General features: G+C 39.2%; 1 protein-coding gene across 2 annotated transcripts in view; it reads right to left on the bottom strand.

The window, feature by feature from the left end:
- Window positions 1–13074, bottom strand: part of topaz1 (testis and ovary specific TOPAZ 1) — a 34766-nt gene that overhangs the window by 16282 nt on the left and 5410 nt on the right. For both annotated transcript variants that reach the window (XM_014021122.1, XM_014021120.1), the window contains exons 2-7: window positions 10414–12877; window positions 10269–10318; window positions 4028–4125; window positions 3518–3564; window positions 3370–3428; window positions 3170–3225 (exon numbers count right to left, since the gene is read on the bottom strand). In XM_014021122.1, coding sequence (XP_013876576.1) covers window positions 3170–3225; window positions 3370–3428; window positions 3518–3564; window positions 4028–4125; window positions 10269–10318; window positions 10414–12877 — 2774 coding nt within the window. The remainder of the gene's footprint in view (window positions 1–3169; window positions 3226–3369; window positions 3429–3517; window positions 3565–4027; window positions 4126–10268; window positions 10319–10413; window positions 12878–13074) is intronic.

Genomic DNA, 13074 nt, shown 5'->3' on the forward strand with positions numbered 1-13074 from the left:
AGGCAATATTATCGCTTATCGCAATAAATTTTGAGACAATTAATCGCCCAGCAAAATTTGTTATCGTGACAGGCCTAATGCTAACGTCTGCATCCAGCGTGGTGCCCCTAGGGCTGCCTTCACAGCTGTGATGAACTACCACACGACTGGCCCCAGAACCTTCTTTACGTTTTCCCACCTTTCAGTCTAGTTCTCCCAGCTCTGAGAGTTCTCTCAGTGGCCCTCTTCTGATTAGCGAGGACTTGTTTCCTTTGCTGCAGAAGCTCTGCCCCAGCTTGCCAATGCGTCTCCCCTCCAGGAGCAATCATCTGGGCTGGAGTTTTTCACCCTGACCCACATTGGCTCCCTCTCTGGGTTTGGCCCCTACAAGGCCCAGTTCCACTTCCTCCAAATATGCTGGGGAAGTAGGACGTACAATGGCTAATGTATGGTTGCCGTCCACGCTCACTGCAGGGTTCCTGCAGCTTGAGTCAAGTTAAATTTAAGACTTTAAGACCTCTTTATTGTCACTTGAAATAAAATTTAAGACCAACTTCACAAAAGCATCAATTTTACCCATTGATGTTAACACAAAACAACTAAAACAACTAGCTGCGAGAGGCATTCAGTAAACTATTTTCAAAAATAATTAAATGTAACTAATTGTTTTAATATTTGAGATGAATTACAATCATCCAACTTACAATGTGTTAACATTTTTAAGACCTCTGAAAGATTGATTTTATACATTTTAAGACTAATTAAGGCCTTATTTTTAGATTGATGAAATCAATACCTTTTTAAGGATCTGCAGGAACCCTGTTAACAGGTGTGTGGTCTTTGCAATCTGGTGGTCCTACATTAAAGGGTTGGACCCGGTAGTATTCAGTCTCTGATATACTGACATTCCTGCAAAGTATTATTTGATCGGGGACAGTCTCTGTCCACCCTGAAAGTGTACATAGCTGTCATTTCCTGTTGGCTTGTTGGCTTAAATGGCTGTTCAGTGGGCCGGGATAAAAACATCATGCTGTTCTTAAGAGGCGATAGGCGTTTGCACCCACCAAACCACCATGTAGCACCGGCATGGGATCTTTCTCTGATGCCTTGATGCCCTTCACCCTTCCCATGTTCCTTACAAATGTGGCACCATTTAAAAGGAAAATGAACAGGCTTCCAATAGCATAAGATGTATTGCCAAAACACATTATTACAGCAAAAAAACTATCTACCAAACACAAATGTATTTACCGGTACTTCTTGTGCTAAGTTTAGTTTCACATAATGAACAGGGTATCTGCAGGTTTTAGCAAGTCAAATTTAAGACTTTTTACGACTTTAATACCATCTTGAATTAAATTTAAGACAGAAAATATAAGTGATGGTTCGGGGATTCTACTGTATTACAACCAAGCACATGTGTCACTCAATAAAAAGCATTGAATATAAAAGATATTCAGCTCTCTGGTTAAATTAGCTGTATTTTACAAGTGCAGTTATTTGGTTGGAAACAACCAACACAAAATACATCTACTAAATACATTCATGGCATGAAACTTGAGTTTTAACCTCCAGTTTTGTTTTTATATAAACAGAAGTCATCCAGCCAGCTGTCAATAAACATGAACTTTAACCTGCACCATCACTATCCAACAAATGTCTGAAGGAAGAGAGGTTTTAACAACTTTCTGTTTATTTTTATGTAATATCAGTGTTTTGAATTGAGATACTCTGATACATGTGAAAAATAATAGCAAATAAAGTTCCTTTATAAAGAATATATTACCGGGAAGTTCTTTTTAATTTTTTAATTAATTTGTTTATTCTTTGAGTTTCACAGATTTCTCCCCTAAAATCAATATTTCATTCAAAGGGAATATTTATAGGCTTATTGCTCATGTAATCACACTGATTGATGATTTGACATCCTTCTAGAAGGCAACTTGTGACCTATTATGTTCAAAGGTTTTATATTTCTAGTGGCAATCATAGTCATATTATTTATTTTTCATATTTGATCATTTATGAATTATATTTATCCCAGTTCAGTTAGTAGTATAGTTCTAAAGATAATAAAAGTTTAGCACATCCAAATGGACAAAACACTTCATTGTTGTTAAAACATTTTGTAGAATTAACTTGTTTTTCACGAGTTTGAGGGAAAATTAAATTTAAACTTAGGCAAATGTCTTTGCTGTGACCTAGAGTCTATAAATATTCATCTTTTGGTGTTAATAAATGTTTAATAACTAATGCAGCAGCTACAACTTCTCTCTCACCATGAGACGCACAGGATGAGCGCGCTCCCGCTGTGACGTGCAATCTCTGTCTAACCTGAGTTTGGTCAAGTTGCACATTTGCGTATCACAGTAACGTAAAAAATGTTCATGTGTATTTGGCCCGGTGCGCTTTTTATATCAACAACGCTCTGAACACATAAACCTTTAACACAATTGGACTTTAGATACAAAAGGTCAGGGCTTGGTTCTGGATGGGTAGGAGTACTCAGGTAGCTCCTCAGTGCGTGCAAGCTGCACGTCTTTAAAATAACTACGACGCTCTGAACACAACAACATTTAACCCAGTGTTTAACACAAAGTTAGACCTTAGATAAAAAAGACCCACGCAGGTCAGGGCTCGGTTTTGGACGACGGGCTGAAGTAACAGTATAATAGCTCAGCATCTCCTCGGCTGCAGCGAACTGCTTACACTCGAACACATACGTTTAATGCTTAGACATTTAATAATTTATTACATAACTTTACCTTCATGCGGGGCAGGTGGTTCTGGTAGCAGGTCAAAAAATGAAGAAAAAAAAAGTCATTGGAAAAGTCAGAGGCCGAGCAACTCGTTTACCTCACCTGCAGTATCCGCTCAAGACAGCAGGACCCGCCCTGCTCTGCTCTGATTGGCTAAAACTGTGACTCTGGTTCTTTTTATTGGTTGAAAGCAGCATCAGTTAATCCAGCACAACACAAGTATGTTTTTTTCTTTTCTCAACAGGAAATGCGCTGCAGAGTTGGCCGGGGGAGACGGAGAACTTTAATCGCTTCTGCCCGACAAAATTTAAGACCAACTTGCACACTTTTGAACAAATTTAAGACGTTTTAAGGCCTTAATTTTAGATATGTAAATTTAAGACTTTTTAATACTTTTTAAGGACCCGCGGATACCCTGATGAAATACTTACACTGTTAATTTTCTGGTGCCCGTCTGCCACTTTTGCGGAGTTTGAGAGCCACAGTCCTATGTGACGAGCACAAACAGTTTAACGTTTCTACGAGACAACCAAACCAAAGCTTAAAAAAAGAGCCATAAAAGCAAACAAAATCAAAGTCAAAGAGTTTAAAMTYCCCCMCTSTTTTTYYTTTTTTTTTTTTTTTTACTCACCAGAGGCTGAAGACGTCTGTGGGGAGATGTGGGAGTTCATGTTCAGGATGGGATGAGCCCTGTAACCGAACAGGATTACAAAATTACTTCAGTCGGAACAAACTTCACTCAAAACTGAATTCACTGTGCGACTTGTGCAAACAAGTACCTTTCCAGACCACCATCTACCTGACTGTTGTTGGCATCAGAGTGATCCTGTTTGAAAACAGAACAGAATTGACCTTCAACCTCCAACATCACAACTTCTATCATCCTGTAATCTTCCATCAAGACTATATACCACTAATCTTAAGCAGTGCATCACATATTTTCAACTTGACGTACATTTTTGTCAAACCCTACATGGGTTTTATTTTGAAATGTCCATGTTAACTGAACTTAAATTATACATAAAAGATGTTATTTGTTCATAATAACACGATGCATTATGTTTTTGTTCTGTGCCTTGCATTTGGAGTGCACAGAGAGCATTTATGCAAGAGAAACCCCATTAATGCTTTGTTATTCTAGAGCCGCAGGGTCATTATTGCCACTGGCGTGTCGGATGCCTTGTAATAAAATGTCTTAAAAACTGCTACTGGAAAATGAATGGGGCAGGAGGAGGTGGGTGTCATCTATGTGAAACAATGCAGGGGTGGTGTACATCCCATTACATTACCACGTGTCTGGTTTGCTTGTATGCGGCAGGGAATGTGTTTTGTATTTTGGTAAGGGTGGTGCTAGATCGAGGTCTCCACGGCCTGCTCTCACTCTCCTCTGTAACATAAAGAAAAAATCATCTTAGAGATTAAATGTGTCAAATTTAAATAAATGAAAGTGTATATAATTGCTCATTCACTCAAACATTATTCTCCACAAGTAAAGACCAACCCAAGTGAACAAATCGTTGGTACCCTACTGTTTGACAGAAAAGCCCACAAATAATAATAAATTACTGAAAATTAACCAATAAAAATCACACTTTGCTTTTGAATTGTGGTTCAGCAGAATTATTTAAAAAAACGAAACTAATGAAACAGGCCTGGACAAAAATGATGGTACCTTTCATTTCACTGAAAGTAATTTGACGATAATGACGAAGTTAAACTAAAGCAAGTCCTCTCATTAGCATTCCAGGTGTCTTCAGGTTATAATCAGCCTGCCTATTTGACAAGTGGTTACTGTGCTGTTTGGTGACATTAGGCCCTTTCCCAATCAGTGGCTACACCCTCGCCCTACTCCCTACTCACTCAGTTTGTGTGTTCCTGCGGAGGGTTGGCCATATTAAGTCCCATCTGAAACCAATTAGGTACGAGGGCGAGTGGCTTATTAAGTCCTCCACAGCGAGTCAGCATCCAGCGCAGACTTGAGCAGCAGGTGCAGCACCAAATAGTGGTCGGCACGGAGCATGGGACGTATAAATATAAGTTCCGCATATGTTTTTACACATATTTACTAAGTAAACACCTCACCAACAAATACGATTTCACATAAATCATGTTTAATTCAATTAAAACTTTATTAAAGACAGAGAACCATGGTCCACATTTAAAAAAGAAGAAAGGAAACATTGAAAAAATAAAGAAAAAATAAATTATTTTAAAAATGTTAAAAGTGCAATTATTTTGACAAGTTATCACACTGTGTTTGTTACAAATTTAGTCATATCTGAAAACTCTCTAACATGTGGGCCTAATTAAATATTTTCTTTGGTCTTATTAAAAAAAGTGTTTGTTCTCCAGCATTCAGTCACTGCCAGAGGTTGGACTGTTACCATGGTAACAACAGCTTCCTGTTCCGGTGGTGTGAGGACAGCCCATCTCAAAAAACAGAGGGTGTATACAGCGCCATCAAGGGGACTCAGTTCAGCAGCAAGGGTGCTTCACAGCGAGTGTAGTGTGTAGGGAGTAGGGCGAGTGTGTAGCCACTGACTGGGAAAGGGCCATGGTGTGTACCACACTCAACATGGACCAGAGGAAGTGAAGGAGAGGAGTTGTTGCAGAAAATTAGAAAGTTATAGACGTATGTTAAAGGTAAAGGTTATAAGACCATCTCCAAGCAGCTTGATGTTCCTGTGACTACAGCTGCACAAATTATTCAGAAATTTAGGATCTATAGCAGAGATTCTTAACCCATGGGAGCACGACCTTGAGGGCCTCAAAAGAACATCAGTTTTAACTTTGGGCCACAGAGGGCTGCACTGGTTTTGAATAAGGTGCAATACACTTTCTCACCACTTGTAGCGGTAGTGCACCACTCAGATGTTTAACAAATTTTTAATATGAAGAAGAATCTTAGATACCAGCTGAGAGTGGAAACCTATTTTAAATGAAAAGTAGAAGCAAAAATGAAGGCAACCAATCAAAAAAGGCCGAAGTTTGTCAATAATATGAAGTGCAGCTTCTGTTTCCACCATGCAATATTTTAAAAGTTCAAAACATTATCAAATACAGTTGCAGATTTATTTTAATTTCCATCCATCCATTTTATGTACACGTTTCTTCCTTTCAGGGTCGCATGGGTCACTGGTGCCCATATCCAGCAGTCACGGTGCGACGGGCGGGGTACACCCTGGACAGGTTGCAAGTCCATCACAGGGACATATTTTGATTTGCAATTTATCACATTAGTTTTTGTATTTTATTTTTAAACATTTTGAACGTCATTTTTGAATCTGTCAAAAAGCTGTTGTTACCGTTATTGTTTGTCACTAATATGAATAACAGCTGCTGGTTCTACCATGCAATATTATAAAAGTTCAAAGATTATCAAATACAGTTGCAGATATATTTTAATTTGCACTTTAAATTAATTTTTGTAGTTTATTTTTAAATATTTTGAATGTATTTTAAAGAAACTTTAAACTTGTCAAAAAGCTGTTGTTACTGTTTGCCACTAATATGAAGAGCAGCTTCTGGTTCTACCATGCAAAAGTTTAAAAAGGTTTTATTTTCATTTGCAATTTATCAATTTTATTTTTACAGTTTTTTCCTTTATTTGAAACATTAACACTTAGTGGCAGACGTTGGGCACCAGCAATTTAAAGGCACAGTGTGTAGGATTTTGTCAATTCTTTTAGCCAAAATTGAGATAATCACTAATGACAATAATAAAAAAAACATGTCTAATCATTGCAGACAAAGACCTTGTTTTATTATTTTTACCTTAGAAAAAGCTGTTTATATCTCCATGATCGCGGGTCACCACTACAGGCAGCCGCCATCTTGCACCGCCATCTTGTCTACGAAGGCTCATGAAGGACAAACTGCGGTGGCGGCGTCAAAAACGGTTTTAGTTGTAAAACTATAAACGGGGTGGAAATTGGCACCCGCCAGTGGCCAGATGCAGGTAAAATTATGAAGTGGCGTGTAGATCTGAACAACGCACCCGCCACTGTGGCGGGTGTGTAATGAACTAAAAATAAATAAAATGCGTTCAAATCGCGCTACTGACTTTTGTCAAAACCTCAGTTTCGTTTCTGTTTTGCATTTCAGAGCCTGTAGGACGTTAATAAACATTAAATAACATCAAACCCGCTCAGCAGCTAGAAATAAGTTCTCCCCTCCTTTCCTGCGCACTGTCATCTGTGGTCCGCCTGCCCTGCCCCACCCCCCACCCCCATGCGCGCCTTATACAGGTAAACGTCCGATTATCAGAAGGAGAAAATAAAAACACAAACTTTAATGTGGCATTACATATCTGGAGTAACGGAAACAAAACCCTTTCTCAAGAGGACCCAAAGGAAAAACCGAAAGTTGCAGTTTATTTTTACAATAAATGGAAAAGGAAAAAAACGGACAATAGTGAATTTAACAGGGCAGTCAATTTAGTTTCATCCGTCAGCAAACAGAAAAGCTTAACTGTAGGCTGGCATCAAGGGCAAAAACCTGAAATCAGCTGATTAAAAACACTGTTTCTAACTGTAGATGCATGAACATTACATAAATGTTAGTTAAAAAAAACATCACATTAGTTGTTAAATATTTTAACTCAAAAACCATGATCACTTTGATTGACCAATAGAAACTTAAGGAAACACTGTTTTTTAATCTCTAGGAAACGTCTGAAGATCAGCTGTCAGCTCCAATAAATAAGTAAATAAATAAATAATCTGCTCCTTCTTTTCCCTTAACTTTTCTCTGCAGGCTATTTTTGGATGCAGAACAAAACAAAAACCCAGGCAAACTAAGTAACAAAATGAACCTTGTGACATGAACTTTTTCAAAAGTAAAAATAGAAATGATCCACTCTGAGACAATGGATCATCAGAGGGATTTCCATCTGTTATTGAAATCTCACTTAGAACAGAAGACACATATTCATACTAGTAGCCTGTAGAACAAAAACTACGTGATAAAATTCAAAGGCTTTTATTAAATGACGGAGATAAATTTACCTCAAGTAATTTAGTTTTGTTTTCACCTTGAAAATTTCTCCTATATTATTAAGGTTAAAAAGCTTTTTTTTTTCCCCAGCCAAGTAGCCCACCTAAAATAATTGGTATTCCACCTACATACCAGCAAAAAGCAAGTAAGTAAGAGAAGTAGAGACTTCAAAAGTCCATCATTTTAATTTTGTCAAATAGGCTGGCTTGAATACTGTAACACACTAATAGATTTTGAGTGCCATTATCTGACTGTAGCACAAACAATTTAATTTTATATATATGTGCAATATAATTAGGCCACAAGGACCATGAATTGTCTAAATGCCACCGTGTTACAGAAACAAAAACAAAAAATAGTAGATGGTTAAAAAGTAGGGCTGCCACAAAGGATTATTTTTATAATTGATTAATCACCGATTATTTTTTTCGATTAGTCGACTAATCGGATGATACGTTAATTGAATATAAAACATATTCAATTATTGATTTATTACACCTATCGTGTCAGAATGCAGCTGCTATTTTATAACCATGGTTAGATTTTAGCTATATGCTAACTAAAAATAATTGCTGTGGAAGGCAAGTTCTGCTCTGCAGATATTRYACAGGTTTCTCTTTCATTTTCTTAAAATGATCCCACACTTTGARCTCYGTTGYYRGGTAGCCATRATACCAGAGCCTGTCTGTATAATGTCTTGTGACGTCCACGGCCTACCCCAGTTACCACTACTGTGCATGTGTGTCAAGGACAGAAAGGCAGATGTGGCAGTGGAAGGTGTCAAAGCAGTTTGGAGAGAAAAACAAAGAAAAAAAAGATTAATCGATTATTAAATTAGTCATGGATTATTTTAATAATCGATTAGTCGTCGATTAATCGATTAATCGTTGCGGCCCCAGCAAAAAGTTTGAGTGGCCGGTACAAAACGTTTTCTACCAGCCACTGTGGCTGTTGGGGAAAATTTTTAATTTCCACCTCTGACTATAAATGTAATATTTGTTGTCTGTCATTGTAGCTGGGATAATTTTACTTATTAAAGCTCATAACCTTACCACTTGAAACATCACTACCCTGAAGCTGCTGGTAGACATCGCTGTTGGAATTATTAAAAGGTTTTTGACACCTGAGAGACACCGTAGCATCTCCTTTGCGTTTGGAAACGGGGGTGGGGGTGGGGGGAGGACCAGGGAGGATGATTCAACCACTCAACCACTAGATGTCGCTGAAAACAACAAATCCTACATACTGTGTCTTTAACAGTGTAAGTATTTCATTATGTGAAACTAAACTTAGCACAAACAGTAAATACATTTGTGTTTGGTAAACATTAAACACTTTGAAAGTATTTTTATGACCACAATTTTATTTATTGAATTGTCTATTTTTGATATTTATGTTAAAAATATATATTTTTTGTGTTGATAAGACTGAGTGGTCTGTTGACTAATCGTATTTGTTCAAATAATTGTTATGGGCAAGTTACAATATAAAAAAATGTTTGTAATAATCATGTCTTGTGATTATTTGACAGGAGTTTTACTTTTAAACTGTAAGTGTATTTAATTTAGTTATAATGCAAATACAATACACATTAAACCAAGATTTAGAATAATTATCATTTTGATCCATACATTGGTAATGTGTGACTGGGCCTCGTGTCACTTTATGTTCAACAAATTGGACCTCGAGGTCAAAAAGGTTAAGAACCCCTGCTCTATAGGACTGTAGCCAACCTCCCTGGATGTGGCTGCAGGAGGAATATTGATAACAAATCAAAGAGACAGATAATACGAATGATAACAAAAGAGCCCAGAAAAACTTCTAAAGAGATTAAAGGGATCTCCAAAAGTCAAAGTACACCAGTGTCAGATTGCCTTATGGGTCACTGTTTAAATCTAAATGGATTTAATGAAGACAGCTGAGGAAACCAAACCATAAAAAGTGAGACTGGGAGTTGCCAAAATACATGCTGACAAGCCATAAAGCTTCTGGGAGAATGGCAGACATGGGTCTTCCAATAGGACAATGACCCAAAACACACGGCTAAAAACACCCGATAATGGATCAGAAAGAAACACTGGACTGTTCTGAAGAGTCCTGATCTAAATCCTGTTGAACATCTGGAGAAGGCACCCCTCAAACCTGAGAGAGATGGGCTAAATTACCCGAGGACAGGTGCAAAAGTCTCACTGACAAATACAGAAACCATTTGATTGCAGTGATTGCACAACAAAAAATGAAGTTACAAATACTGTTTCTGTTTGGGCCTGTTTTATTTTTAAATAATTCTGTTGAACTATAACTCAGAAGCAATGTGTGACTGCCATTGCTAAATTTTATTTATTATTACTTTTATCAGTTTCAAGTTATTTCAGTGATCATTGTGGGCTTTCCGGTCACTAACAGAGGAGTACCAACCATTTTGTCCGTGTGTAATTACAAATCCGCTTTGAAGGCTGAACCAAAAATATAAATAGGTTTTTCATTGTGGCTTTGCTATTTATTAGTGCAGCAACCTCAAAGTACTGTCCTCACCTGAGATATCTGGACTGACATCAGCAAAATGTCTCAGAACAGGTGTTATTCTGAAACATAAACATAGACCTTTTATATGTTACGTGTTGCACAACTTATCTGTCATTGAAATGCGATCCACAAAAAAAAAAAAACAGGTCCTTACTTTTGCTCGAGCTCTGAAGATGATCCATCAATCCTTGGAGAGAACGTGACTTTTTTAAAGGTGTTTATTATGGGATCCACGGCTCGTCTGACTGGACCCAATTTCAGCAGGCTCTGCTTTGGCAGGTTTTGAAACAGCTCCGGATCGTCCTGCGTGACTTCCACAAGCAGGATGTCCTGTTCGTAAGCCGTGAGCTCATCCAAAACGTTCAACTGACAGTCACCATCTGGTTCAGTTCCCTGGATTTCCCTGAATGTTTGTTTGGAAAAACACCCTTCCTCTCCAGCAGAATGCTGCTCCTCCTCATCCCTGAAGGACTCACAGTCCTCTTCGTTACTGCTGAGGGAAGAGCAGGGCTCAGTCTGAACACCTGAGCCATGGGTTGTCTTCATTTTAGGCTCCGGGGAACATTGTTCTGAACTTTTGCTGCCCTCTTCAATTTTATCTTCATGATCAGAATAATGGAGGCTGCCCTCTTCCTTTTGTTCGCTCACATTTTTATCATCATTTGAAGAAGACTGAGGTTTTCCTTTGGTTTCATCTGTCAGAGCTCTGAAACTTGATGAAATTACCTCCATTTCTTCTGGGATGCGTTGGAGGAAATCCTCTGTGTTTTCATTGCTGCTATTAACCATTTGCACTACGTGAGGTTCAGGGGATTTTGCTGCTCTGTTAGCATCTGTGTCAAACACCTCCTCGTCTTCTGATGCAGTTGAGCTCTGGCATGAGAGACTCCTCCTCCACTGTGGTGAGGTGATCGGAGAGAGGACAGGTGGAAGCCTAAACTCACAAGAGCCCACCTCCACACAATGATCATTATTAAGGCCACACAGCACTGAACACGCGTCTTTAACAGGACGTGTGAAGTATGGTTTCAGTTTGGGTGGACTCCTATCTGTGTAACACACCTCCTTCCTGAGTTCGTACTGATGGAGGAGGGAGGGGGAGATGTATGAATGAGAGGAGTTGGATGAAGACATGGGGGATAAAGAAGTAGTGGCAGTTAGCTTGGTGTCTTTACAGAGCAGCAGTTTGTCCACAGTTTGCAGCTCCCTGACCTTCTCCAGTGGGCCTATCGAGGGCGGGAGAGAGCGTGGAATTCCTGACGTGCTGCTTGAAGCACTGTGTGTGGACACATCTGACAGAGGAGAAAACGTTTCGGTGGTCTCCCAGTCACTCAGGCCAAGTGCTGAAGGGGAAGGGGTACATGTGTCTATTTCAGTTGAATTTATTGGAAAAGGTGAAGTGGGCACTGGATCAACAGCAGGCGCATTTTTAGGTAAACCTGATATGGGGCATAAAACTGAATCCAACTGAGGACTGGGTAGAAAAGTTTCAGATCGCGTGGACACGTCCGTGTTTGCTTTATACGAGTATGAAGACCAATTATTAAAGCTGTTCCCATTATCATTTTGCTCCTCTGAGGATGGATCTTGGAGGGTGATTCCTTGTTTTGTGGATGCCTGATTTTGATTATTTGTTGCAGATTTCTCTGTTGCAGAGGAACAAACCGGTCCCGATGTGGACGCTGTGGTAAAACCCTGAGCTGAGCATGCTGGTTTCAAAAAAGGCCAAGGCATGTACGTGCGAGCACACAATATTTTCCTCACGTAGGGCTTTACTCTCTGGCAGGTAAATGACTCTGGGTCACCTGTTTCATGATTCTCAGAGGACGCATCTGATGAGGTTTCAGCTTCTACCAATTCTCCTTCTGGATCACAAGAGTTTGTGATGCTACAGTTTTCTTCCAAAGCTGAACCGGCAGTACTGGTGGACCCAACACTATCCCCAAGCTTTATTCTTTTGTCTCTGTGAAGCGTGTCCTCCTCTACAAACATATTAGTCCTATTGTCAGTCTGATGATCTCCTACAGCAGCTGAACTAGTCTCAGAGTCTTCCTCTGTCCAGCCGCCATGGAAAAGCTCAGCAGGACCTGAAGGTTGTGAGGCCTCAGAGTCTGTGACTTTAGGGTGTTTTTGGTGTCCAGTCACAGTTTGACTGATGCTCTCATTGTTCAGAACATTAGAGCGGCGTTTTTGATTTTTAAGCTTGTTATGCCCTGAACAACGGGACCAAATCTGAAGTCCAGCTTTCATATCCTGTTTGAAGCAATGCACAACTTTGGACTTGAGAGTGTCTGGCAACCTGTAGCCACACTTGTGACAGCGTGGATCACATTTTTTGGCTACATCACAGAGCATTACTTTAGGAAGGTCCTCATTAGCATTGATCTCTTTGGGCGTCTCAAGGATTCTGGTTTCTCTCGTCACATTTAATTCAGCAGCAGGTGGATTGAACCCCGTGTTAGAACTCTTAGGCCTTTGCTTACCCAGGTTCTTCTTCTGAGGTGAGGTGTAGTTATTACTCCCACAGATGACACAAGTGCAGCCTTCAACAGAACTTCTTGAAAAGTCTCCTGAAGCATCAAGTCCATTCGAATTTGGGTCGACATTTCTATTAATGTCTGCAATTGGAGACAACAAAACGTCAAAAAATGCAAAACATTGTCCAATTTGGACATTTTTAAGACAATTTATCTGGTGGTTAAGGCAAATAAAAACATTGGGCCTCACGCAAGAACATGTTCGTATTCTTATCCTAAATTTCTCTTACTTTTGTTCGTACAAAGGGTTCGTACGAACATGTCACGTCAGATTCAAC

The sequence above is a fragment of the Austrofundulus limnaeus genome, unplaced genomic scaffold (assembly GCF_001266775.1).
Source record: "Austrofundulus limnaeus strain Quisiro unplaced genomic scaffold, Austrofundulus_limnaeus-1.0 Scaffold278, whole genome shotgun sequence".
Taxonomy (NCBI): domain Eukaryota; kingdom Metazoa; phylum Chordata; class Actinopteri; order Cyprinodontiformes; family Rivulidae; genus Austrofundulus; species Austrofundulus limnaeus.